This window comes from Nomascus leucogenys, chromosome 7b (assembly GCF_006542625.1).
Source record: "Nomascus leucogenys isolate Asia chromosome 7b, Asia_NLE_v1, whole genome shotgun sequence".
NCBI lineage: Eukaryota > Metazoa > Chordata > Mammalia > Primates > Hylobatidae > Nomascus > Nomascus leucogenys.
Window position 1 is genome coordinate 53378336 of NC_044387.1, and position 27877 is coordinate 53406212.

General features: G+C 44.4%; 1 protein-coding gene across 8 annotated transcripts in view; it reads left to right on the forward strand.

Moving 5' to 3' along the window:
* The first annotated feature begins 1092 nt into the window (after positions 1–1092).
* SEZ6L (seizure related 6 homolog like) overlaps positions 1093–27877 on the forward strand; it is a 213887-nt gene continuing 187102 nt past the window's right edge. For 7 of the 8 annotated variants that reach the window (XM_030816001.1, XM_030816002.1, XM_030816003.1 and 4 more), the window contains exon 1: positions 1093–1391. In XM_030816001.1, coding sequence (XP_030671861.1) covers positions 1298–1391 — 94 coding nt within the window. In that variant the 5' untranslated portion in view covers positions 1093–1297. Of the gene's footprint in view, positions 1392–11985; positions 12007–27877 lie in introns of those variants that run through there. The other variant, XM_030816008.1, reaches the window with a different exon arrangement.

Genomic DNA, 27877 nt, shown 5'->3' on the forward strand with positions numbered 1-27877 from the left:
TTCCTCCCCCTGTTGCTGCCTGCAACCTTCTCTCCATCTGCTCCCTCTGCCTGTTCAGGCTGCAGTGTGTAGATAGTATGGCAAGGTAGGGTGGGGGGAGGAGGACAGCTTCTAAATTGGGTGAGAGGCCTGTAAAGCCTGACCGGTCTGCCAAGGCTAGGCAGGGAGAGACAGTCAGTCTCCAGAACTGTGCATAAGCTTGTCCCCACCTAGCTCTCTGCCAGTGTCTGTCCCCAAGTATCTGCTTGTCTCCCTCATTGATTGTCCCTCACTACCTCTATTTGTGGAGAAAAGACTTTGCTTGAGAATCAGGCCTGGGCAAGAATGCAGCAGAGGTGGGCCTTGTAGTCCTGCTCAGATAGGGAAGCGGGTACAGGAAGAGGCAAGCGGCTGACCTGAGAGGAAGCCTCGCAGCTCTAGTGCCCTGCCGGCAGTGGGGTTATGGGAGACAGGGCTCAGATTAAAAAGTGGAGATGGATCTTAATTTAGAGTTCGTGATTGGGCTTCAGCGGGGTCCAGACCCCCTCCTGTTAGATGCACAATTTTGTGGCTATGTGTAGTGTGTTCTAGTAGATTCACAGCTCTCACCAGATCCACAGAGTTAGAGACTTTCTAGGTTATGGGGACTCACTTTGGAAGCAGCGGGGCCCTGGCGGGGAAGCAGGCTGGCTGGATCCCAGAGGGCTCTGGAAAGAACTGGAACTGGGATATATCTGGAAGGCTGGGCAGGCAATGGAAAGCTCCGGGCTGCTCATAAGCTCGGTTTCCAGGCCTCCATCTCACCGTCTGGAAAATGGTCCGGGTGCTCTCCAGCCTGGCCTGGCCAGGCAGAGCTGCTGGGAGCGTCAGCAGAGAGAGAAAACGCTCGGCTCCCAGGACACAAGGGGAATTGGCGTTAAACTTTGCAGGGCCGACCGGCCGGCGGCCAGAGGAGGCGGCTGGCACCCCCGGCGCCGCCGCGGCCCCTCCAGCTCACTGCCCGCTCGCCCGCCCCCTCCCTCCCTGCACTGGCTCGGCACAGACTCGGCCCCAGCCCCCTCCCTCCTCCCGCTCGCTCCACGCTCGTTCGCTCGCTCGCCGGCTCCTCCTCACTCGCCCGCCCGCGCCCGGCGCAGCTCGGCCAGAGCGACCGCGGGGCTGAGCGCGCGTCCGCCCGGGGGCTCCGGAAGCAGCCCCGGCCCGCGGCCCCCTCCCTCGCTCCCGCTTCCCCTTTCTCGCTCACCGCCGCCCTCCTTCCCCAGCTCCCGCGCCGTCCGCCCGCCCCTCAGCCCGCGGCTCCGCGCCCCCTGCAGCCACGATGCCCGCGGCCCGGCCGCCCGCCGCGGGACTCCGCGGGATCTCGCTGTTCCTCGCTCTGCTCCTGGGGAGCCCGGCGGCAGCGCTGGAGCGAGGTAAGCGCCCCGAGGGGCGGGGCGGGCAGGGGGCAAAGTTGCCGGGAGAGCGGGGCAGCCAGGGGTTGGGGCTGACCAGGGCGACTCAGATATCAGCCGCCGGGATGGGGAGCGGTGGTGGCTGCCCAAAATCGGGGCTAGGAACCGCACGTCCCCTTGGCCCGGGCTGATGGGAGTGTGGAGGCGGGGATGTGTTGAAGGACTCGGGCGCTTCCCTGCTTCGGCTGCGGGCTCCCTTTCGGTCTTCCCCGGCTGTGGGGCTGATTCTCCTATGCAGCCAAAGAGGATCTCCTTGGAGTGGGGTCGCCTCCAAACCCCAAATTCCCGGCGCTTCTCTGCAACCGCACCCGGGGCTGGGTGCCAGATAATTCTCTTCCTCTCCGGGAGAGGACAGGAAGGGGGGTGAGCAGCTGACCCACCCTGCAACTGAGGACTAGACTCAAACAGTGCATTTGCCGCTCCCCCCCCGACACCTCAGAAACCCTTGACTCCTTTGGTTCAGGCTGCCCCGAGGGTCTGTGTCCCTGGATCGATCTCAGCCAAGCGACAGGATACCGGACTTGGGTGTGGCTTTCGCCAGAGGCCGGTGGAGGGGGCTGAGGGCTCTGAGAACTTGGTAAGGGAGGGAGAAGAGATGTTAGTTAGCAGTTGGGAACCTGAACGAACGGACTCCCCTCTACTCTCTCCCCGACTGCCTAGCATCTCTGATCACTGTTAGGAATGGGGGTGGGGGGTGTTAGTTTCATCTACCACATGTTTGTTGAATGGGAAGAGGGGCCCAAGTTTAGCAGAGAATGACAGCTCCTCTTTCTCAGACCTGGAACCATACCCTCTCTCCACCCCATAAGGTACCCCAGGAAAAGTTATGGGTGGGGGAGAGGGCCAGATAGAGAGGGGGTGCAACGCCTAACTCACCCAAAGCTAACCCTCAGAGCTTCGGGGGTTTTCTCAGGCACCCAGGAGACCCGAAAATCAATGGGAGCGTTAGTTGGCCACCGGACCCGGCCTTCTTGCAAGGTCCCAGAAATGCGCTCCTCACGTGTAAAAAAGCAGGCAGCTGCAGGGTCTGAAGACAGAGGGAGAGCAGGCACTGTGCTCATCTGGGGCTCCACCTCTGTCATATGCACCGTCTTGACTCAGAGTTGGGGGACAAGCGGTGTTCTTTCTCGCGGAGTTCCGGACCCCCAGCGCGCGCACCTGCTTTCAGCACCAAAGGCCCTGGACAGCTCTCAGCTCCATGGGCCCTGGCTCTGGGTCCCTTTCCCTTCAATCCTTCCCGGTGGCCTGGAGTGCCCCCCTCAGCATAAATCAGGCATTTTATCCCCCATCTCCCCGTCTTTTTAAATGTAGAGCCCGGAGTGCAGAGCAAAGGAAATTGTTCATCACCTTTTGTTTAACAAAGCATATCATTGAAGAACCCCCACCCCTTTTTTATGAGGCAATAATGCCCACAATTTACACCAGGTCTGGACAATTTCTCTGGGAAAGATAGGGAAAGAGATTTGGTTTAAACAAATCGTTTCCACCACAGCATGGCCTTTCTTAATTAGCTGTCTCTTTCTAACAATGGCTTGGTGGCCTTGAACTGAGTCCAGCTCTCCCTCCCCCACCCCCTTTCGAATCTGTGTTGTGACTAACACACATATAAAAAGAACCTGAATCTACCCAGCAGCTTACTGGATTTTCTAAAGCAGTTCTACCTCTGAGGACTCCACTCTCCAATACACCACCTTGCAGGGAAAAAAAAATTGTCTTAATGGCACGTATTGAATTGTCATCTACGACAAGGATTTCCTATTCTGTTTCCTTCACAGGCTTCAAACACATTGTAAAAGCAGGGGGAGACGTGTGTGTTTTAATTTTTAAGACGTTTCATACTATTTTTCCAACTGCTCAGCACCATGGCTAGCCAGCATATTTTTTAAATTAACTTCAGGTCACTACCAAATTAAAGTCAAGTGATGTGCTACTTCAGAAAGCTCATTAATAACTGTGTGGTTCTGACTCTGAGTCATAAGGAGGGAGTGAGATTGGCCAATAAGCATTGCCAAGTCGGGTGGTGCATTTGGAGACAATTGACCTTCCACAATAAATTGTATTTTTAATATAGAGCCCAACATCCACTAATGTCAGATGGAGAACCATTCACCTAACTCGTTGTTGCAAACTAGTTCTTCTGTTTGCGGTGGAGTGAGGGGATTTGTAAATACTCAAAAGGGACCTGTTGCTACATTCTTATGCAGGTCACGTGGTTCTCTGGGCCATTTCGCCGTAAGGCATGAATAAGTATAAAGTATAACTTGTTTTTGAAGAGGCTCCTTATTGTCTAAGATATGCACATGGGGAATAATTGTAACTACGTGCTAAGACTGCAAAGCCTAAGTATAATTTCTTTTCTTTTTCTCTTGAATTAATAAGGCAAATTCAGTATTGCTCAATAAGACTCAAATTTGCTGCTTCCCCAGTCTCTAACGTGTGTTGTGGTTAGATTCACTTAAAGACTATTTTCATTATGGATTGGCATTATTTTCCATAGAGTTTTGCCCGTTCCTGCCAGGGGCCACCATACCTAAGCTTGAGGGATTCATCTTGTGTTCATATGGCACAGTTAGGTATTAAGAAAATAATGTTACATTCCTTTCCTTCCCCTTCCAAGGCAAAAGGATATTTTCTGATCAGAGTGGCTTGTTTTCTTATTTTTGCGTACAAGTCCATTCCTGCAAGCTGTTCAAATGAGCTCGATTTACTGGCCCTCCCATTCTGTCCAGAGACAATTCCTCCGATATACCCACTGTGCAGACCTCCACTGGGAGCGCTCCAAGATATAGCTGGTGACTAACGGCAGAAGAGAGGGGAATTCTGACCCGTGGAACAACCAGGTGTGTGCAACACCAAAGGTCAGCAGAATGGAGCTCCTCTCAGCCTGGAGACCTTGCTATCATCTCTCCCCTCCCTCTTTCTGATTACTACATTTTATTACTGTTTCTCAAAGAAAAATTATTGGTCACCGTTGACACACGCAGTGAAAAAGAGAACGAAAAGGTAAAAAGAAGCCAGGAGAATGCTCCAAGGAAAGTGTCAATCCAACTGCCCTTTTTGTATTTTTGTAGTTTCCTTCATGAAGCCAAATTGCAAAACATCCAAGAGGCTGTGGCAAGGCTGTTCTGGGGAGTTTGACTGAGCTGGGCACTGGAATTAGATTTATAAAGTCCAGGAAAAGAAGTGTAGCTCCATAATTAGAGTGACCTGGGTCCAGAGGCCAGCTCCATTGTTTATTAATGCATGGCCTTCAGCAGAACTATTTTATCTGAACTTCCATTTCACCATCTGAGGAATGGGGGCAGGGGAAGGAGGACTGATGATACCAGCCTGGAAGGATGGTTGCAGGGATTACATAATGCATGTAAAAGCAGCTGGCACGGAGTAGGTGCTCAAGTAATGTTTATTTCTTTCTTTCCCTGCTTTCCAAAGGGCAAACTGCTCCTATTAGTAGACACCAAGAAACAAATCGCTGCGATTGGCATGAAGCAGGTGTTGGTATAAATATTGGGATAATTCAGCCTAAAGGAGAAAGGGGTTGAAGGGCATAGTGAGTAACTCCAATGGGCAGATGAGAATTTGACATTACCTGGTGCAGACACCCTTCCCTTCCAAACTCTCATGCTGTTTCTTTTTGAACCTCAATATTACCATCAGGAATCAGAGTTCATGGTACTGGAGATCGAGCAGATACAGGAGAGCAGGTTAATTGTTGGAAAGAAGACATAAGAAGCAAGTCTTCCAGAAAAAGACATTTGCTTCTTCACTCATTCATTTGAATTTACTGAGCACTTCCTATGTGTCTTAGTTCAACCTGCTATAACAAAAATGCCTTAGATAGGGTGGCTTAAACAACAGAAATTTATTTCTCACATTTCTGGAGGCTGGGAAGTCCAAGCTCAGGGCGCCAGCAGACTCAGTATCTGGTGAGTGTCTGTCATCTGTCTTTATGCTTTGCAGATGGCCACTTTCTAGCTGAATTTTCATATGGCCAAGAGGGACAGAGAGCCCTGGTCTCCTCATCTTAGAAGTGAATTAATTCTTGCACATGTACCCTAAAACATAAAGTATAATAATAATAAAATAAAAAAGTGAATTAATTCTTATCATGGGGGCCCTATCTTTATGATTTCATTTTAACCTAATTAATTCCTAAAGGCTCCACCTCCAAATGCCATTACATTGGGGATAAGGCCATCAACATATTGATTTAGGGGGGACACAGACATTCAATCTATAGCACTATGCATGCGGTAGACCTTGTGTTGGGTGCTGGAGTACTATAATATGATAAGGCTCCTGCCCCAGTAATGGCAGCCTAGCAAGAGACATCTGCAGGTAAACTACTACCATCCATGCCATGTGGTAAGTTCTTTGGTGGGGGGATATCAGAGATCTATGGGACCTCATGTGGATGTGTTTAATTCTCACAGGGGTGGCCAGTGAAGGCTTCCTGGAACAGGTAGCATTTGAACTGGCCCTGAAGGGGATATGACAGGTATCAGCAGCCAGAGGAGAAATTTCTACAGTAGGATAGGGAAAATCCTGAAGGCTTCACTCTCAGCACACATCACACCCCCGCGGAATTGAAGAGAGGAAACAGAGGAGAGAGTGGGAGGAGAAAGTAGGCAGGTGCACATGCTCACCCTCAAAAAAAAGATAATCTGTCGGACCTGCCTGTCCTCCCTGCTCTCCCCTGAACTTCACGGGCTGGGTAGATGAGCGCTGGAACAAAGGACGTTGAGCCGCGGTGTTCGCTATTGTCCACTAGAGGTTGTGATGACACCGAAGGAATCTTCTCAGAAGGGAGCGAGGCCCAGCTGCTGAGCACAGACAGCATCACACAGCCCTGGGTAAACACTGCTTTAGTGGATTTGCATGTTTGCATAATCCTCTGGTTACTGTAGTTCCTTAGAAGCATCCCTTTGGTGGCTGTGACAATAGGGAGCAGGGCAGGGAATAGGACTGCTTTGAGGAAAGGGTAAAAGGTTGGTGAGTTGGGAGGAGGTCAGTGGACGCATGTGATATAATTTACTAGATCGTGGGAAGGACTGAGTTTAAGCAATGCAAACAGCATTTATTGAGTGTTGATTTTGTTCCAAGCCTTATAATAAGTGCTTTATACAGATAGGTGCAGAGAATTCTCACAGTAGCCCATGAGAGAGGTGCAGTTGTTATCTGCATTGTATGGACTGGGAAAACTGAGGTACCGAGAGGTTAAGCAATGTGTCTGGCGTCACAAAGCCAAGAAAGGGATTGAAGTCCAGCCTCAGACCCAGGCTGGTGTCAGAATCATAACATCAAGTCCCACTACTACCTTTTATATCCTGCATTCCCCAAGACCATGTGCAGATTCTGATGGTTCATAGGAAGGGATGGTGTGTGTTTGCCAGATGTGCATGGAATGTGTACTCAATGCCTAACACAGTCCCTGGCACACATAGCAAGCGTTTAAGTAAAGCTGGTCAAATTGAAGTGAGTCATAAGGTAAAACAGGTTACGATTTTATTTATAGGCAATTAATTCACAATCATTATAGTTAGTGAGCATTTACTATATCTCAGGCACTTACATTGGTTATTTTAATTAATTTTAACCATATCATTTCATTTTATAGATGAGGAAACCAAGGCTTAGAGAAGCTGAGTTATGCATAGGTAAGGTTTAAATCCTTGGTGCTTTCCAAGCTGGGTCCTTCTGTATTTCTAAATGAAATGTGTGAGAAAGACCGTTTCACCATTAATGTGCAGATAGTCTGGATGGGTAAGTGCACCAAACTCCAAAGACTGACAGGACAGAGACCAAAACCAACCCTCAGTAGTTCTCAAAAAAGATGAACGTAGGGATTATTCTTTCCAGTTGAGGAAAGGAGAAGACCTCATAAAAGAGAGTGAGCGGTCCAGCTGGTTCATTGGTTGGCACCAACATTATGTGACTGTTTGCAGTTTCTCAAGTTTCCAGGTCACCCAACCATTAATGGAGAACTCACATTGTATAAAATTGGTTTCTGTAAGCCCCTAAATTCAGGACCTAAGCTAAACCATTTCCTCTCTATGAGTCTCAATTTTTCCTTCTGTAAAATGGATCACACTAATCACTACCACATTCATAAAGCTGTCCTCACAGGGCTGGGTTGGGACAAGAGAGTTAAGATGCTTTGCACATACCAAGAAATCAATCCTTGAGGAAGTAAGTGCTGGCATGGAAGGTCGAAGACCTCAAACACCCCCATGTGCTTCTTCCTGGGCTTGTTATAGCCAGCGTTATAGCAAATATAACACTGCTATTTGCCATTTATTGTGGGCCTACTCTGTGCCAGGGGGCTGTCTTTGTGCTTATCCTGTATTCACGTACTTGATCCTCATGTGTTCCTATCAGGTGGTATGATAAACTAGATTTTACAGATAAGGCAACTGAGTCAGAACGGTACAAGCACTTGCTCAGGGTCTCATGGACAATGAGCGGTGGAGTCAGGATTCAACCCCAGAACTTTTCGATTCCAAAGCCCACGCTTGTTCTAGATACTGGGGCATGAAGATGTGGGTATCACATAGCACAGAGGAAAACGGAAATGGAGAGCTGCTGCAAGCCTGAAGATCAAGGTGGTTTGACAGGACTTCAAGAGGGGAGATGCTTCCTCATCCAGTGGCAAATGCCAGCTGTCCCAAGTCAGCTTTCTGAGACAGAAAACAGTTTATCCCAGCCTCTTTCATACCTACTTTGATGGCTTGTGCGTGAGCCTTATTCTCATCTTACTCATGTTATTCCTGCAGCCTGGACTGTCATCCTAGAGGAGCACATAGCTGGTTGTGTAGAGGGGACTAAATCAAATTCCCAACTGGCTGATTTTAACAGTATGATCTTGAGCTATTTACTTTAGTTCTCTAGGCTTGTTTTGGCCTGATATATAAAATGAGAGGATTAGATTTACATTACAAGATTGTTAAGACTCATCAATGTATGTGCATATTCATAGCTCACTGCAAACACTCAATAAAAATTTGCCATTATTGCTCTATTAACCTGGTAAACTTCTATTCATCCTTCAGAACCCAGTCCTAATTGTCCTTTTCTGTGAAGTCTTCTCTTGCTTCTCTCCTCTCTATGCCAATTATGAATGATCTTCTTGGCCCCTTATCACATCTTATCCCCCTGCTATGGGTAATTCATACACTGATAATGCCTGGGTTGCCAATTTACATAACTCCCTCCCCCTAAACAACGAACTCTTAGAAAATCTCAGCTGAATCTTACTCATTCATATGCCCCTTAGCCTGTATCTAATCCAGTATAAATTCTCAACCCATTATGTTAAATTACTTTTCCTCTTAATCTTAGTTTTGGGGAGGTGAAGTTAGAGTCTTGACATCTGAATTTAATTCCTGACTCTCCTATCCTGTGTGGTCTTAGGCAGCCTGTATAAACCTTCATTTTTTTATCTGAAAAATGGGAATAATAATAGTGTCCAACCTCATAGGATTGCTGTAGAGGAAAACCAATGAGATAATAGATGTGAAATCACTAAGTAACTCTACAAAAAAGGAGGAAGAGAAAGAAAAATTAAAAGGTGGAAGAAGGAGAGAAATACACTTTGTAAAGAGAAAAGAAAAAACGTTTGTGCAAACACAAAACCACAAGATAGGCCATTCATCGGGTCCTCACTAAAGCCATCTTTCTTTCCAAAGGAAATATTGGATGCAATTATTTGCCCTGTGCCTAAGCTCATTTCAAAGCAGAACCCTTCTGGACATCCTACTGCTTATTGCAGAATCTGCCTTCTCTTAGGTCTCTGGCAGCTGCAGAAACAGCAAATGCCCAGCTGAAAACTGGGACAGTATAGCAAAGTGAATAAAAACCCAGGCTCTAGAGTCAGAGCAGCCTGGGTTTCAGTCTGTTGCTTCTTATTAGATGTTTATCCTTAGTCAAGCCACTTTGTCACCTTGAGCTGGCACTAGGCCTTGCATAGGAGTGAGGGTCTATGCTCTGCCCACTTCTCAGGGATAATATGATATGGGAGAGAGGTTGTATAGTTAGAGTAGGCCTCCTTGGTGTCTGTAATATAATCAGATTCTAGCAGTTATTTGGGATTCTTATCTGCCTCAATCCTCTCCCTGATACTTTCATTTTATTGAGGAAAGAGACCCAGAGACAAGAAAGGGCTTACTCGAAGTCCCAACTGTGAGTGGCAGAGCCAGGACTTGAACCCCTCACTCATGTCTTCTGACTCCCATGCTAAAGTGACTTCCACTTACTTTCAAGAAAAATGGAATCCCTACCCCTCTCAAGTTTATGTCCTGAGACCCAAGGAGTGTGGCAATGGAAGTTTTAAAGGTATCTGTTTTTAGTAAACCACTGGCATATATTACCCACATGGGACATTTACATTATGTGGCCATGGAAGACTGACTGCATGAAAGAGCCTTTGGTAGAAGCGGAAATCAAGCCATAGCTCCCTCCCCTGCTGACTTGGCACTTGAATCTTCAAGGCACCAGCAGATAAGCTTGCACCTGGGAATGGTGCCATCCAAGCATCTGGCTTGAGTCACGCAAGCAAGAGTTAAATGAAGAGGCTCAAGGAGACCCAGGGCCCAGGCCAGGTATCCCTCCTAGGCTTCCTTACTCTCACCATGGGTCATGGATAGTGGCTGATTGAGAAACCCGCTGGGGATCTGGGGTTTGGGGAGCAGGGAAGGATTGAGTGAGGCATAGCTAATGTAGCAAGTAGTGGACATTGGGGATGTTTTGGGGCTGGAGATTAGAACAAGGTAGGTGGATACAGTATAGCACCTGGGGTCTGGAGTTCAGGACAAGTCTTAGTGGGTATAAGCCTCTGGGTGTCAGTTTCCTTGTCTGGTGTCACCTGTTCCCAGTTTAGCTTAGAATCATAAATTGGTGAGTTCACATTGCCAAAATGGAATGGGCTCTTCAAAGCCGTACACCATAATAAAAAAAACACAGACCCTGGAGTCCAAGAGATATGGGTTCAAACCTAATGCTGTGATCTTGAACAAGTCACTTAACTCTGAGATGATGGGAGTGGGTGGTAGTGATGAGGATGAGGAAGGGAATTATGAGTTGCTGTTGTTACTGATGGACCGAGCTGATTCTCAGGTCAGTGATGGCTTCCAAGAGAGGAAATAGTATATTCTAATGTGATTTTTGTGGTATAGTGCTATGGTTGGAATATTTGTGTCCCCTCCCCCGACACCAATGTATAGGTTGAAATCCAACCCCTCTGCTGATGGTATTAGCAGTGGGGTTTTGGGGAATTGATTAGGTCATGAAAGTAGAAGTCCCATGAATGGAATAGGTGCTCTTAAAAAAAGAGGCTTGAGGTCAGGTGTGGAGGCTCGTGCTTGTAATCCCAGCAGTTGGGAGGCTGAGGCAGGAGGATCACTTGGGGCCAGGAGCTCTAGACCAGCCTGGGCAACATGGCAAAACCCCATCTCTACAAAAAATTCTAAAAATTAGCCAGGTGTGGTGGCATATGCCTGTAGTCCCAGCTACTCAGGAGGCTTAGATGGGGGGATCCACTGCAGCCCAGGAGTCCAAGGCTGCAGTGAGCTATGACTGCACCACTGCACTCTAGCCTGAGTGACAGAGCAAGACCTTGTATTTAAAAAAGGAAAAATGGAGAGACACATCTTACCCTTTTCACCATGAGAGGTAGAAATGTTGAAGCAAGAAGCTGTGATATATAAGAAACAGGCCATCGCCAGACCCTGAATCTGCCAGCACATTGATCTTGGACTTCCCAGTCTCCAGAACTGTGAGGAATAATGTCCAGTTGCTTATAAGCTACCCAGTTTATGGTATTTTGTTGTAGAAGCCAAAAAGGGTCTAAGGCATTTAGAACAAAGACTCATTCAGGATAGCTGAAGAATAAGAAGGTTTGCTCTAAGGACACTGCAAATATTGAGCCAAGAACATTCCAGGACTCTCTCCACTTCTCTCTTGCATGCATCTGCTTCTCCCCACGCATCTGTTCATTCTGGCTTCCTCTCTATTGCCTAACTCCTCTGCTCACTCACCATAGATCTCTCATCACCTCCACTTACCCATTCGCTATTATGGCTTCTCCAGCATAATCACCACATGTGCACTGTCTAATATGGTAGCCACAAACCACATGTAGATATTGAAATTTAAATTAATTAAGATCAGATTGAATTAAAAATTGAGTTCCTCAGTCCTGCTAGCCACGTTTCAAGTGCCCAGTAGCTATGTGTGGCTCATGGCCACCTTATTGGACAGCATGGAGAGAGCACAAATGATTTCTGCCCAGTCCTTTGCACTGGGCAACTGGGCAATAGGTTGGTTCTTCATACTTAATCCAGTCATCTGTGACTGGTATGGGAAGCATGCCATGTGACACAAAACCATACCTTGGGATACAGCAATCGCCACTGATGATGTCTCACACACTTTCACTGCTGGCCTTGATAGCGGCTTCTCAACTCTTCTCATTTTTAGGATGTGGCTCTGCAACCCTTTTGCCAGTAAGACACATATTCATCAAGATGTGGCCTGTCTGATAATCACATCCAAGAAAACTGGGAAGAATCCTGTCATCATTGTAACTATCTGTTGACTTGCCTCCCTCCGTGCTGTACAATGAAATTTTCGGGGTTAGGAGTTGACTTTTATTATCTTTCTATTCTTAGCTATTCTGTTGAATAAATGAGTGAATGGATGAGTCAATGAATGAATGATATGCAGTCTTCAGCTATGACTCAAAGTGTTTGGACATAGAACACAAAAGCCTTTGCAAAAAATGTGCAGTCTTCACATTATTTGGGTAAATGACTTAGGAAAAAATAATTTAGGGTAGGAGTTGTGGGTGATAGAGAGCTAGAAAAGAGGGAGCCTCATAAACTACTGTATTTAGACATTTAAAAGTGATCCAGGCATTGAAATCAGATTGGAGTGGAAAATGAAGAGAAGCCTCAAGGTGGGGTCCCAGGAGCTCTCCTCTTTTCCCATGAGAGATTCATCTGGAATGATGACAGTGGATTTAAGAGCAATAAGGGAGGTTGGTAGGAACACAGAATGTGGCTCCATGCATGGTTTTGGTAACCATTTTTCTGCAAAGTTTTAAGATTATGGAAACAGGGAGAGGAGATGTTTAGAACAATGTCCTCAGAGTGAGCATTCTGAATGGGGGACTCAGTACAGGATTAGGACTGAGGTAGGACTGACTGTGGATCCCCACTCTGCCAATTCTGTGTTGTGTCATGCTGGAGCAAGTCACTGAATCTCCTCAAGCCTCAGTTTCCATCTGCAAAATGAGAATAGAATTCTTCCCTTGCCTCTGTCTGCAGGGTGAATAGAGAGAATGTAATGCATGTGACTACTATCCAGCACAACTCCAGAGGGAGCTATTTATACTGCAGTGTATGTGAATGGTACCCCCTGGAATTAAGCAGTGTACAGCCTATGCTGCCATATGTGGTAGCCCTGAATATGGAAGTATGCCACCGAACTATGAATCAAGTTGCAGAGGAAGAAGGACAGAGCTCCCAAGACTTTTCATTCCCTAAGGACTTCTGATCAGGCCTCCACCTTCTATGCCCCCTTTTAAAGCAGGTTTAACAGAGTGGAAAGCTAATTTGGGGCCAACCACCTTCGAAATTAACGTAAAATATGTGGAATCAAGCCTAGTTTTCCAGGGCTTCAGGAAAGGAAATTTGCATAATTTATGGCATAAATAAAAAATGATATGCCAGGTTAATTTGCATACTTTAACTTCAGTTGGGGTTAAAAACAAAGTTTTTGTTGTTGTTGCTATTTGTAGTTGTTGTTTTTAAAGAAAGCCTCTCTTGTTAATCTGACCGTAAGCTTGAGTAAATTACTTAACCTCTCTAGGCCTCGATTTCCTCAACTGTGAAATGAAAATGATAAATGGACTTACATCCTGGGATGGTGGTGAGGAGTTATGAGCTGACTCTGTAAAACTTGCAGAATAGTGGCTGGTACATAGCAGAAGTTCAATAATTATACACTATATGTAATATATAATAACATATTATATCATTATCATTAAGTATGCAATGTATCTTGTCCACTTGATATTACAAGAAATTGTAAAAGATGCATATCATTATGTACCCACATGAAGTTATTTTGAGCTCAGGACCTAGAATTGTGCTAGAACACAGCAAGAGCTCAGTCGTGAGATGCATGGCTGCCGTACAATGAATGCGTTATTATCATTATTAATCCCTGCCCCATAGGTGCATGTGTTTGAAAGCCCTTCTCCCCTCTAGACTGAGGTCCCTCCAAGGTAGGGACTGTTTTATCTCCCTCCCAATCCCCACCTCTCAACACTACATCTCCCAGATAGTAGAAACTCAATAAGTGCAGACATGTTGAATGAATAAATGCTGAAGTGTTATTGTTCTTAATTAGTATGCAAGAAATGATTCTTATTAGCATGCATATGAATGAATGGCTGTCTTCCTCGCAGACTAGAAACTCCTCACTTCTAGGTCACCAACATTTGGATCAGTGCTTGGCGTATCAGGTAGTCAGCAGGTGCTCATTTGGTGTATGATGGTGCCTAAGACCTCAGAATTTAAGGTCCAAGGCCTGACTCTGCATCCAGCTTTATCATTTACTGGCTGCGTAACTTTGGGCAAAATATTTGTGCTTTATGGAAATAGCATGTGCAAGGAAAATAACCAACTGTACCTTTTTCACTGAGTTGATGTGAGACAGAAATCAGGAATTTTTGATCAAGAGCTTAGCACAGTCCCTGACACACAAATTAGGTACTCAATATAGATACTACTGTGAATAAATGAATGCATGGCCCTTCCCAAGTGTCTTGATACAGGAAAGGGGCCTTGGTGTGTAATAAGAAGCTAGAACAGAATTTACAATTTTATGATCCCCATAGAGAAAACATTCTGTGGGAATTCAACGAGGAGCATTGACTTTACAACAACCACATCTATGCACACCTTCCCAATTTAAGGTATGTTATTATCTCATTTAATAAAATGGAGGTTCCAAGCAGAAGGCAGGGGTCCAAGTGAGTAAATCCATCATTCTCTGGCTGTTGTTTTATAATCAAAGTTTATCTCAGATCAGCCACAAAACCCTAGAGGAGGCACTACGTGGGCTTGGCCTGTCTGCCGGGAGCCTTTCTGTCTGTGAATGAGTGACACCAGGAGCAACTTCTTAGCAAGGGGCTTCCAGAGAACAGTGCTTGTGTCTCTACCAGACTCCTTCCCTGTTTCTAAAGAAAGCAGACCCCTAGGAAAGCTGAGAAGGAAACAAACTCCTATAATGCACTAGAATCCCTATTCACAGCTTCATTTACAGAATCTTGCTTAATTATTAGCAGAACCTTCAAAGGTGCCTTACAGCCATTTGATTATACATAAAGAAGCTGAGGTCAGATGGCTAAGCAGTGCTGGTGTTATGACTCATTCATTCTTTCATCCAAGACCTATTTTCTCTTTATTTCAGAGATTCTACTCTGTACCAATCACTTGATAAGTACTAGGGATACAGAGAGAAACAAAACATATCCTTGCCCTCAAGAACTTATCTAACCATTCTTCAGACTCACGTAGGACCAAGTTCTTCTCTTCTGTCCTCTCCTCACTTCTACGTTGTCCTGATGACTTCCGGGCAGGGGGCAACTTTCTCCAAGGGACCAGGGTTGGCAGCCATGAATTCCTGGGACTACTCCCTATAGCCCTAGTTGCTATCCAAAGAAAGCAAGCTCGTTTGATCTTCCTTAACTTCAACAAGAAAAAAAAATCTAGTTGATGTTCCTTTAACGGGTGAAATAAATGTGTCACTTTAAGAGAAGCTCCAATAACCATCCCAGACTTCACAGAGGCAGAGGAGAACTCCAACGGGGCCTGCTGAGAGTGACGTTACTGCCTTCAATTATTGCAACAATATGTTGGCATTTCCTTCTTTTGTGAATGTGGGAAACTATACCCTGAGCAGAACTGCAGAGAATTATATAGATGCAGCTGAGCATGTGTATAGATATAAATAATATGCACACTATCTCCATAAAGCATAAACTTGGACAATCAGTTAATGAGGTTTGGCCAGAAACAAATTAATTCCTTTGGGTCCTGGGGTAGTTTTATTCTAAGTAATAATAAAAATAAATAGTCATTTCTTATGCTTAGCCCATGGCAGAGGATATCCATTATTGCATTTGATTGTCAAAAAGAACTCCGAGCCCTAGTACTATGGAATATTAGTTGTTTTTCAGCAAACTGAGGGTCAGAGAAACTCCACCATGGAACAGTGCCTTGGTTTTTATTTATCCTGACATTGACATTTTGTAAGAGTACAGACCCATTATTTTATAGGATGACCCTCAATTTGGGGATATAGACTTTTGATTCTTACAAAATGTCAGCATGCAGCCCATATTGGCCTATCACTTGCCTTTCTCCTTCTTGGGTGTTTTTGCCATGATTGAAACAAGGCCTGGAATTCCCCCAAGTCAGGCTGTCTTCACTGGTTCCCTCTACCCCAGTGTCTAGTACCAAGCAAGGGTGCCCCCTACCCCACTTCTGGGATCCCTAACCAGATGCCTGCCTCCCTCTCCACCCCACTTCTGCCACAATGCTTCCACGGCACCAGGCTGGCACCCTTGCTATAGTAACGAGCCTGCTCTATTCTTAGTATTTGTTTATGCATCTCTCTTTCCCACTAGGCCATGGGAAATTCAGAATCTGATTCACTGATTCAACCCCAAGAAGCAAATATTTAATAAATGTCTACTTTGTAGGCTCTGCTGTAGGTGCTGGAACAAAAACTAATAGTGCCAGCCCTCAAGAAATGTATGCTCCCTGTGATCTTTCATTCATTTACTGGCCCGAAGCATTCATTCATTTATTCAATAAATATTCAGTAATATTTTGTGTGCTGGGCTGCATACCCCAAAGCATGCAGATCATTCAGTGTTTGTATAATGGGGTAGAAACAATGGCCTACTCCTACAATGAAAGAAAAAGAGGTTAGGCTTATTAATCTCTGATAGAGGCCAGCTGTGGTGGCTCACACCTGTAATCCCAGCACTTTGGGAGGCCAAGAAGGCAGGTGGATCACCTGAGGTCAGGAGTTCGAGACCAGCCTGGACAGCCTGGTGAAACCTCATCTCTGCTAAAAATACAAAAATTAGCCAGGCGTGGAGTCATATGCTTGTAGTCCCAGCTACTTGGGAGGCTGAGTCAGGAGAACTGCTTGAACCCAGGTGGCAGAGGCTGCAGTGAGCCGAGATTGTTCCACTGCACTCCAGCCTGAGCAACAGAGCAAGACTCTGTCCAAACAAAACAAAACAAATCTGTCATAGTAAACAAGATAAAAGGCTTCCAATGAACTTCAGACATTCTAATGCACACTATGTATGTGAAGGGGTTAAAAAGACAGCTGGGGGATTCTGAGAGCATCTAGAATCTCAAAGAGAATGGGAATCCCTCTGTCACACTGCCCTTGGGGGCACCAGCCACAGCCAGACACCTTGATCTGACATATAATTTCTCAGCATGAATGACCAGAAAGACCACCCAATGAGAGTCAGAGACCTGAGTTCTGGAGATGACACAGTTGCCAAAAATATGCTGTGTGACCTTGGGCCCATTTCTGTCCCTCTCTGGTCTTCAGTTTCTCCATCTCTAAATTTAGTGGCCTGGGCTGAATCATAGTTTCCAAAATGGACTATGAGTTAAAATCACATGAAGAGCTTTTAAAGACCCAGAAACCCAGCTATACATGCTGCCTTCTGGATTTTTCTGAGGCCATCAGTAAACTTCACCTGGATGATTTGACCCCCAAGCCATGACCTTTTATGATTCTTTTGTTCATGATAATTATGTCCACCATTTATATGCGAGGCATATGCTAAACCCTTTATTCACGTGATCTCATTTAAGCCACATATGAGACCAGTGGGTTGGGGCCTGATACTTCCATTTTACAGCAGGAGCCACTGAGACTTGGAGAGATTAAGCAGTTCTCTCAAGATCACACAGCTAGTAAGATCCTGCATGCATATCTGTGTCTATGTGACTTTAAAAGAATTTGCCACCTCTCTGTAGTATGAATAGGGGTGGGAATCTACTCTTAGCCCACCATATTCCCTCCCCAGAGGTAGCCCTGTTCTCCTGGCTCCTCTCTTCACTTAAAATCTAGTTAACTCTTTTAATGAGCCAAATAAATGTGCCCTGTGAAGTGTGTGATCGATTACACCCTGGCTGCCCATGAACCAAGCACAGGTTTGCTGCGCACTGGGGTCAGCCTCCCTGACATGAATTATTGCTACCATCAGCCCTCCTTTCCGCTCCTGCACTTGCAGGGGGGCGGCTGAGCCAGGAACTGTGGACACTCAGGATTCAACTCTGGGCTTGGCCAGAGATAAGTCCCTAGAGTTTGGGGCATTTGAAGAACTGACAAGAAGCCAATGTGGCCAGAATATCCTGAACAGAGAAGGAAGTGGGCAAAATGAAGTTAAGAGAAAGTATTAAAGAAAAACAATGATTCAGTTGTTATACTTGTTAAAGCATAATAAGGCAAACTTTATTCAGGACCATCACATTGATGGGGACAACTGCAATGGGATTTTGCAGTGGGGGAGATTGGGCTAACTCCAAATACGAATGGGAAAGTTGGAATTTATAGCCAAGGTGCAGAGTAGGGGTGGGGAGATTAGTGGATGGAAAACTACTGAAAGGAAACACTAGGGGTAAGGGAGATTCTCCTAAATCCACCTAACAGGATTCTTGCTGAAGGCACACCAGCATGATCAGACATCACCTGGAGATGGTGGAGGATGAGGGACCTGATCAGATATGGAAGGTGATCAGATATCCAAAGTGTAGGGTTCTTGCTAAAGTGACTTAGCAGGGTTCTTTGCTAAAATTGGATTCCACAAAGAAGTGCACAAATTGGCCTAGAATAAGGTTCAGGAGCCTGATTAAAGTTTGATCAAGCAGAGAATCATTGTCAGTGGCCAGGCCCAGATCCTATAGGGCAGGGAGGACTTGCTGAGAGGTGTTGGGAGTTTATTCTCAGCTGTGCTTAGGAGCACGGGAGGGGATTTTTGGGTTTGATAATGCTGTCTATGAAGTGAAAATGCTAGCATTAAAGGCAAAAGAGGAATCATTTAGGAGATCCTCGCAGATAGGATTTGAGGGAGTTAATTCTACCCCACACCTCCCAGCTTAAGATAGGGTCACCTCTTCTAGCCTCTCCGCTAAGGGCAGGGACAATTTGTGTATTGGTTTGCTTTCACTCCGCTATGAAGAACTACCTGAGACTGGTTAAATTATAAAGGAAAGACATAATTGACTCACACTTCTGCATGGCTGGGAAGGCCTCAGAAAACCTACAATCATGGCAGAAGGGGAAGCAAACAGGTCCTTCTTCACGTGGTGGCAGGAGAGAGAAGTGCCAAGTGAAGGGAGAAAAGCCCCTTCTCAGACCTTGTGAGAACTCACTCACTATCATGAAAACAGCATGGGGGAACCACCCCAATGATCTAATCACCTCCCGGGAGATCCCTCTCCCAACACGTGGGGATTACAATTTGCCTTACAATTCAAGATGAGATTTGGGTGGGGACAATTTCATACCACCAAGCCCACTGCTCCTGGTGCAATTTCTCTTCAATTGCAATGGAAGGGAGGCTGATGCTCTGCACTTGCTAAAACATCCACAGGATTCCCAGCCTTTGACTCTTTGGCTGTGTCTAAAACCTCCAACTCATCTGCAGACTTGCTGTCTTAAACATGGCTGGGTGCTTTGAAAGATTTTCTCTGTTGCTCCCCCATAGTGTCTAGAATACAGAAAAAGCAGCAGAGAGGAGAGGAAAAGAATATAAATTTGGGCAAATGATGATTAAATCCACCCTTCCCTGCCTCCCAAACTCTGATCATATCACTGGCTCTTGGTTTAACGTAGGGCCAACAGTGCTGGGTAAATTAAACGACATTTATAATATAGCTGAACTATAAAAATGTGCTTGGGGCAGAAATTAGACATACCTAGCTTTTTCCAGCAAAAGACATTTTTACAAATGCATGAGAACCTGAACCAATTTGGAAGCCCTGTCATTTTGATTTAAAGCTGGGGAAGTGGGGCTGACCCCTAAAGAGGAGAAACAATTATCCAGGTGAGAGGAGATTTTAAAATTCTGGTTCTCATTACTGCCCTAACTTGGACTCAAAATGTATCATGTAGAGAAGAGGGTTGACCCATAACTGAGAGCTGGGACCCTTCCTTCTTCACCTGCATAACCAGTAAATCTCATATGATTTCCATGTGTACCCTCTTCCAGGGAGCCTTCCCTGCCTGTCTCAGCTGAGTTAGGGGCATTGCATTGGAGTACCCATATCCACTTTGTTTTAGTTAACTATTGTTGCCTAACAAACCATCCCTGAAATTTAGTGGCTTAAAATAACAAATATTTACTATTATCTCACATGATTCTGTGATTTGACTGAGTTCAGCTTGGAGGTTCTTCTGCTCAGCCTGATGTTGAAAAGAGCCAAATCATCTCTGAGCCTCCAAGGGGTTCAACCGCATGTCTGGTAGCTTGAGCTGCTTGTCCCCTGAGCATGTAAGTTTTCCTTCATCTGAGTTGGGCTTCTCCCAGCATGGGAGCTGGATTCCAAGAGAGAGTGTCCTAAGAGCAAAAGTGAAAGCTGCAGCTCTCTAAACATGACTTGGCAGCCATCTATAACCTACCACTCCCTTGTACTAAGTCATGATATAGTGCTGTTCCCATGTGCTGAGCGGGTACTATGCTAGGTATTCGCCACTCTGTACTCCATTGTTGGTTTATGTCTGTGTCCCCTTGCACAAAGGAACCTTTATCTAATTCATTTCTGCAATGAAGGAGGTGCAGTTAGTTCGGGTTCAACAGAAAAGCCATGGCTCTAAGTGTTCACGCCAAGTGTGGTCACTCTTAACCCAGGAGATTATGGTGAGAGAATGCAGGAATCTAAGGGCCAGCATCAGTATTCTTTTATAGTACCAGCAATAAAAATAATAGCAGTAGTCATAATGATGATTAATAGTAGTAGGAAGTACTAATAATAGTATAATTTCTACTGCTCTAGCACTAATACATGTAATTCTGCCTTACACTTAAGAGACATTTGACCACTTACAAAATAATTTTTTTCCATTACCTTACTTTGCTATTCAACAACTTTGTGAAATGGCCCAGGAGGATTTTTGTTATAAGTCATAGTTTATAAATGAGGAAACTGAGTCTGGGAAGGAACAAAAACTTGTCAATAGTCAATTAAAATGGATATTGTCAAGTACTTACTATTTGCACTTTACACCAATGACTTAATTTCCTCCTTGCAGCAATGTTGTGAGGTAGATACCATTATTGCCACCATTTCACAGATGAGGAAACTGAAGCTCAGAGAGGTGAAGTCCTTGCCTTGTCTAGGATTTTATGTTTCCTGGCTGGGATTTGCATCTGAATCAGTCTAACTCTTGAGTCAAAGACTCTTTCCACAATGCTACATTTAATTCCTCCCAGATGACCGTTTTGTAAATTACTTTGATCTGAGAAAACATTCACATAAAAATACAGTCAATCCTCCCCTCTGTATCTGAGAGCTTCTCATCTGAGTATTCAACCAACTGTGGATTGAAAATATTCTTTAAAAACAATGAAAATAACAATACAATGATAGAAAATAATACAAACTTAAAATTTAAAAACCAATATACTATAACAACTATTTACATAGCATTTACATTCTATTAGGTATTATAAATAATCTAGAGATGATTTAAATTGTATGAGATGATGTGCATAAGTTATATGCAAATACTACTCCATTTTCTATAAGGAACTTGAGCATCCGTGGATCTTGGTATCCTGGGGGTCCTGGAACGAGTCTCACATGGATACTGACAGACGACTGTAATACGAAAAATTAGAATGAGGGACTCTTCTATGAAAAACTTCCGCCGGGTGCGGTGGCTCATGCCTGTAATCCCAGCACTTTGGGTGGCCAAGGCAGGCGGGTCACGAGGTCAGGAGATCGAGACCATCCTGGCTAAGATGGTGAAACCCCGTCTCTACTAAAAGTACAAAAAATTAGCTGGGTGTGGTGGCAGGCACCTGTGGTCCCAGCTACTCTGGAGGCTGAGGCAGGAGAATGGCCTGAACCCAGGAGGCAGAGCTTGCAGTGAGCCAAGATGGCGCCACTGCGCTCCAGCCTGGGCGAGAGTGAGACTGTGTCTCAAAAAAAAAAGAAAAAAAAAAGAAAAACTTCCACCAGTCTTAAAGCCCGCTTTGACCACTTGGAAGTTTTTATTCTTCACCCATTGTTAGTTCTTGATGGTTTCCACATAGCTGAGGTTACCAAGAAGCAAATTTTCAGATAAACAAGTTGTCATATGTGTAAAGTTACATGAGGTTATTGAGTCCAATTATTCCAGGGATTAACTCACTTTGAAGTTATAAATTATGCACTTGATGGGAGCAGAGATAGATATGTATATATTTTAGCACCTATAAAACCCATCAACTGGTATTTTTTGGAGGACATACTATACTAAAAGGCAGGATGATGATAGGTTAAGCACGCTCTTAAAATCAGGCTGCCTGAGTTCAAATCCCATCTCTGCCACTTATCTCAGGCAAATTATTTCATCTCTCTGTGCCTCAGTTTTCTCATCTTTAACAGGGATTTATAATAGTACCCATTTCACAGGGTTGTGGAGGGGATTAAGTATATAGTCGGCCTTGGTTCATGTGCTCATCTTTGAACAAGTCACTGGGGTTGGAACCATGTAGGACCCTGACTGGCCAGCCCTGACCTCCCCCAGCACATGGACTGAAAGTGAGAGGTGGGGACTTGCCAAAGGAATGTCAGGAGATGTTCGCCAAGAGAAAAGTCACAGAGAAGTCCAGCATGTTAAGGAACTAAGAGTTTTCTTTTTATTTTTTTCCTGCCGTGTCTCAATCAATATCTGAAAGACTCATAAAGGAACTGAGTGTGTGCCAATAATAAAATGACCCAATTGTGAATTAAGCAGATATGTTTCTCCCTAGCAGGGTTAACAAAGTGGCTTGCATCCAGACCCAACACTGCCATTTACCACCTTACCTTCTGCAGGAGAAAGCATGGAAAGTGTGCAGAAAAATATCCTGGGGTGTGGCAAGACAGAGGCCTGTCAGTTTAGCAGTGAGTTGTCATTGGTTGTAAAACATGATCCTATAAATACAGGATGTTTGAGCAATAGGTCCATGTCAGGTCTCTCTAAGAGTCAAACATTTAAGCAACAACCTCTTGTTTAATGAGAATAAAGAAAATCTGCCACCCAGAAATAGCCTTTGACCCAGCAATCCCATTACTGGGTATACATTCAAAGGAATATAAATCATTCTATTATAAAAATACATGCATGTGTATGTTCAATGCAGCACTATTCACAATAGCAAAGACATGGAATCAACCTAAATGCCCATCAGTGACAGACTGGCTAAAGAAAATGTGGTACATATACACCATGAAATACTATGCAGCCATAAAAAGCAATGCAATCACGTCCTTTCCAGGGACATGAATGGAGCTGGAAGGCGTTATCCTCAGCACACTAATGCAGAAACAGAAAAACCAAATACTGCATGCTCTCACTTATAAGTGGGAGCTGAATTATGAGAACACATGGACACATGGTGGGGAACAAAACACACTGGGGCCTGTTGGAGGGTTGGGGGTTGGGAGGAGGGAGAGCATCAGGAATAATAGTTAATGAATGCTGGGCTTAATATCTAGGTGATGGGATGATCTGTGCAGCAAACCACTATGGCACACATTTACCTATGTAACGAAACTGCACATCCTGCACATGTATCCCTGAACTTAAAATAAAAGTTGAAAATAAAAAATAATCTGCCATCAAGTAAGTCCTTTCCCTTCTCTGAGCTTCAGTTTCCTAATCTGCAAAATGAGCAAGTTGTACCATCTGGCCTCACAGGACACTTCCAGTCCTTGTGTTCAAGTGATTGTGACTAAATTTAAATGTCTTTAATGACAGCTTGAAAGTCAGGAGTCAGGGCACATCCACTAACTCACTGAATGATATTAAGCAAATCACTGCATCCATCCATCCATCCATCCATCCATCCATCCATTCATCTGCTCATTATCCCCTGTCCATCCATTCGTCAGTGCATCCAGTTATCTGTCCATCCATCTACCCACCTCTTCATCCATCCATCCGTCCATTCATCCTTTCATCCATCCATTCATCTGTTTATCACATCCTGTCCATCCATTCATCAATGCATCCTTTTATCTGTCCACTCATCCACCTGTTGATGAATCCATTCATTCATCTGTCCACTAATCCATCCTTCCATCTCTCCATCAACCTGTCCGTTCATCAACCCATCCTATGCAAAGCCATTTTAAGACCTTGGTTTGATCTAAGCAGTATTATTTTGGAGTTTCACACTCATGTCATAGCATATAAATTTAAAGAATTCTTATAGTAACATTTAAAAAGAAGCATTAAAGTTATGTTTTTGAAATTATATTGTTACCAGTAACTCTCTCAATGTATTGTAATTGTAACCTGTAATTTCTTGAAAATCATCAAGCATACTCAGGAATGAAATGAGACTCTAACTCATCAACTTTTTTCAAATGTAATGAAACTTTTATGAACACTAAATTTAAAAAACACTGAGGTTGATATAACCGTATGTTGTGGAGGCATTTAATTTAAGCCTTTATTAATTTTGCTTTTGCAGTTTTCTTTTACTATTTCGGAGCCAATATATTACTTTCAGCTCTCAGGCATTTTCATGGGCTCTTAAAAAGCTTGTAGGCCTTAGGGCCTAATGGGTGAAATAGGCCCATTTCCAAAGTCTTTTAATATCCTTCCTGCATTTCCCAGATCCTAATTGGATGAAGACAGACAGATTATGCAAAAGGCCTATCTGGCCAACCCAAGACAATAAAATAGATGTGTAAGGGAAACATACATGAAGCATCAACCTCATGCTAAGGAGACTGCTTCACGTTTGCCCTCCACCCCTTTAGGTATTCCTGTCCCGAATAGAAACAATAATTCTGGACAGATGCGGGGAGAAGATAAAGATGATTTCAAGGGTTCACCGTAAATCGTAATGAGTACCTACTCTAGCAGGGAGTATTTTGATTACTTTTTGAAATGTGAAATCGCAGATTTATCTCCTGTGATCACATTGGGAACATTTTTTTTCCTATATAAAAAGAGGTTTCAAGAAGTGCTGAAAGGTTTAGGATAATGAAGGCAAATTGCGTTACAACAGCAGGGAATTGTGAGCAGTTTGTGTGTCTTTGAACATGGGAAAAAATAAGAGAATTCCCCAGGGAGAAAAACTCCCAGTTTGTCACTGGAAAAAATTCGTATGAGACAAATATGGCTTAATGCTTAAGCATGTACATGAATTGGAGCCCTTGGTGAATATCCTAGCCTGTCTCCCTTTTTTAATGATGAAGCATGTTCAACACAGGGAGTGGAGGTAACACATTCAAGATCACAAAGCAAGTTTGTGCCTAGACAGACCAATGGCTGACCCTGGCCCGATGTGGTTCTGCTACCACGTGGTGTACCTTGTCCTAAAACAGTGGAAAATGCATAAATGAGAAAGGTATTCTTTTTTACAGTGTGCTTTTTTTTCTTTATTAGACATTTTTGAACATTTGGGAGATGTGTTGAGAAAGTTAATTACCCCATCCTCATCCCACTGCACCAAGGAATCCTCTGTTAACAGCCTGTGCAAATCTTTTCTTTCTTTTGTTACAATTTTGAGAAGCAATTTTCTCTTTATATTTCTATATGCTTCTTGAGTCTCCGTGATATACAGACTTCCCATGGCATTCAATTCTGCTCAATTGTCTGTTGCTATTTGGACCAAATTCTTCCGGGAATAATTACCGTGCTGGAGTTCATGGTGACATGTATGCAGTACACTCATGTGGGGTATCTCCTGGATGTCAGAAACTGTGCTAGTTAATGAGGGAAAGAAGTTAACCAGAATGGAATCACTGCCTGCAAGAGACTTAGAGGCTGGTGGGAGGTTGGGTGTATAAATAATTTTGACAAAGAGCAATGTGTCCTGTGATAGGGATAAGACACAGAAGTCCAGGGATGCACCTGACCCAGACTGGGAGTCAAGGGAGGCTTCCTGGAGGAGATGATCCCTCCTAGATCCCAAAGGATGAGTAAAACTTAGCAATGTAAAGATGGGAGAGAGAAAGGCATTGCAAGCTCAGGAAAGAGCAAGCTCAAGGCCTGTAGGCAAGAACTTTGGGGCTGAAAGCAACCTTACATGCCACCATACTCCCATAATTCCTATGTCACAGATGGGAAAACCAAGGTCTTTTTGAAGCCCTTGGTGCCATTACACAAGATAGCACATTCTGTTGTTCTTTTTGGCCTTTATAAAAGCAAACTTTATTTGCAGTGGGATGCAAATGGAAGACAATGGTATTCTCTAGCATGATTATCCTGCAGATCTCTGTTATAACTAGGGCCTCCTGAAGTTAAGAAGATGTAGATTGGCTGGGCGCGGTGGCTCACGCCTGTAATCCCAGCACTTTGGGAGGCCGAGGTGGGTGGATCACGAGGTCAGAAGATCGAGACCACGGTGAAACCCCGTCTCTACTAAAAATACAAAAAATTAGCTGGGCGCAGTGGCGGGTGCCTGTAGTCCCAGCTACTCAGGAGGCTGAGGCAGGAGAATGGCGTGAACCCGGGAGGCGGAGCTTGCAGTGAGCCGAAATGGCGCCACTGCACTCCAGCCTGGGCGACAGCGAGACTCCGTCTCAAAAAAAAAAAAAAAAAAAAAAAGATGTAGATTAAATGTGTGCATGGAGTGCTATCCTTACCCCTGAATTCGAAGGACTGGCACTACAGTCACTGGTTGGCAAGACTGGATTGCAGGTCAACTGTTTGTGATCCACTGTAACTTTAATCCTGGCCGAGCTGATGATATTTTGGAATCAGCAATGAATCAGCCATTGGACATAATATGCACTAGGCTCTTAGAAAAGTGTTGAGGGATCATGGGGAAGAGATGTTCCTGGTAGTGTAAGAAATAGAACACAATTGTCAAGAGCTTGCACTCTGGACTTGTACCTACCTTGATTTGAATCCCAGCTCCTCTACTTACAAGCTGTGCAACTAAAGCAAGCAACTGCATTTCTCTGTCTCCTCACCTGTCAAATGGGAGCAGGAATAACTCCCACCCGGAGGGACTTTGTGTAGATACAAAAGCATGTAAAGATCTTACTTAAGTGTTCAGCACATCCTAAGTGCCCAGCAAATGGTGTAGTTTGAATTATCCTATTTTAATCCAAACCAAGTTCCCTCAGCTTCCAGAACTGGTTGGGGTCAGCTACATCCACTGACATATTCCTTTTAATAACAGTTTGTGCCGGACAGGACATAAAGAAATAGAAAGATGCTCTGTGCTGCAAAGCCTCCCAGGCACAACTGGGAATGACTCAGTGTGGGGAGTTATTTTGGTTCGCTCTTTTGTCTGCTCTGCTCTGGTTGTTCAGATAACTGGACTTTGCCTGACTTTGCAAGACCAGCCAGACTGGGCTTACCTGAAATGCCACCTCAAACTCTCAAGCTATCTTCGATACACTGCCAATGAGTTAAATATTCCTCATATGATAAAGCAAAGAGGGGTTGATAAAAGTGTGGTAAAACTCTTTGGAGTATTAGGAATTATATAGTGACTTAAAAGCCCAGCTTGGAAAGTCAGAGGAAGTTTAGTTCTAATTTCAGCCTCGCCACTGCCTAGCTATGGGACCTTGGTCTTACCAGCGCCTCTCTCCTAATCTCAGTTTAGTCATTTCAGAAATGGGGGTACTCATGCCTGTCATTGGGTTACCATGAAGATTAAATGAGATCATAATATGTAAAGTGTTTGCCACTGTGCTTGGAATGTAGTAAGCACTCAATATATTCTAGCTATTCTATTATGTTGTATTTATTCACTTATTTAGCAAAAAGGAATATGTAAAAATTATTACTATGTGTCAAGCCCTGGGGTGGAAGCTGATGATACAGTGACAAAATGGATATGGTCTCCATGCTCAATCTATCACAGAAGAAAGACAATAAGTAAGTTAATATGTGTGTGTATGTATACGTATGTGCATGTGTGTGTGTGTGTGTGTGTGTATAGTGTGTGTATATATATAGTTTGTGTGTGTGTTTGTGTGTGATTACAAATAGGAATAAATGCTGTGAAAGCATCAATCAGGGTGCTGAGATCAGGTGGTCATGGAAGAAGGCTTCTATGAGGCATTGACCTTTAAACTAAGATCTGATGGATGAATAGGGAGTTATCAGGCCAAGAGCAAAGGAAACAGCATGTGCAAAGCCCCGAGGAAGTAATGAGTGATATAGTTTTGATCTGTGTCCCTGCC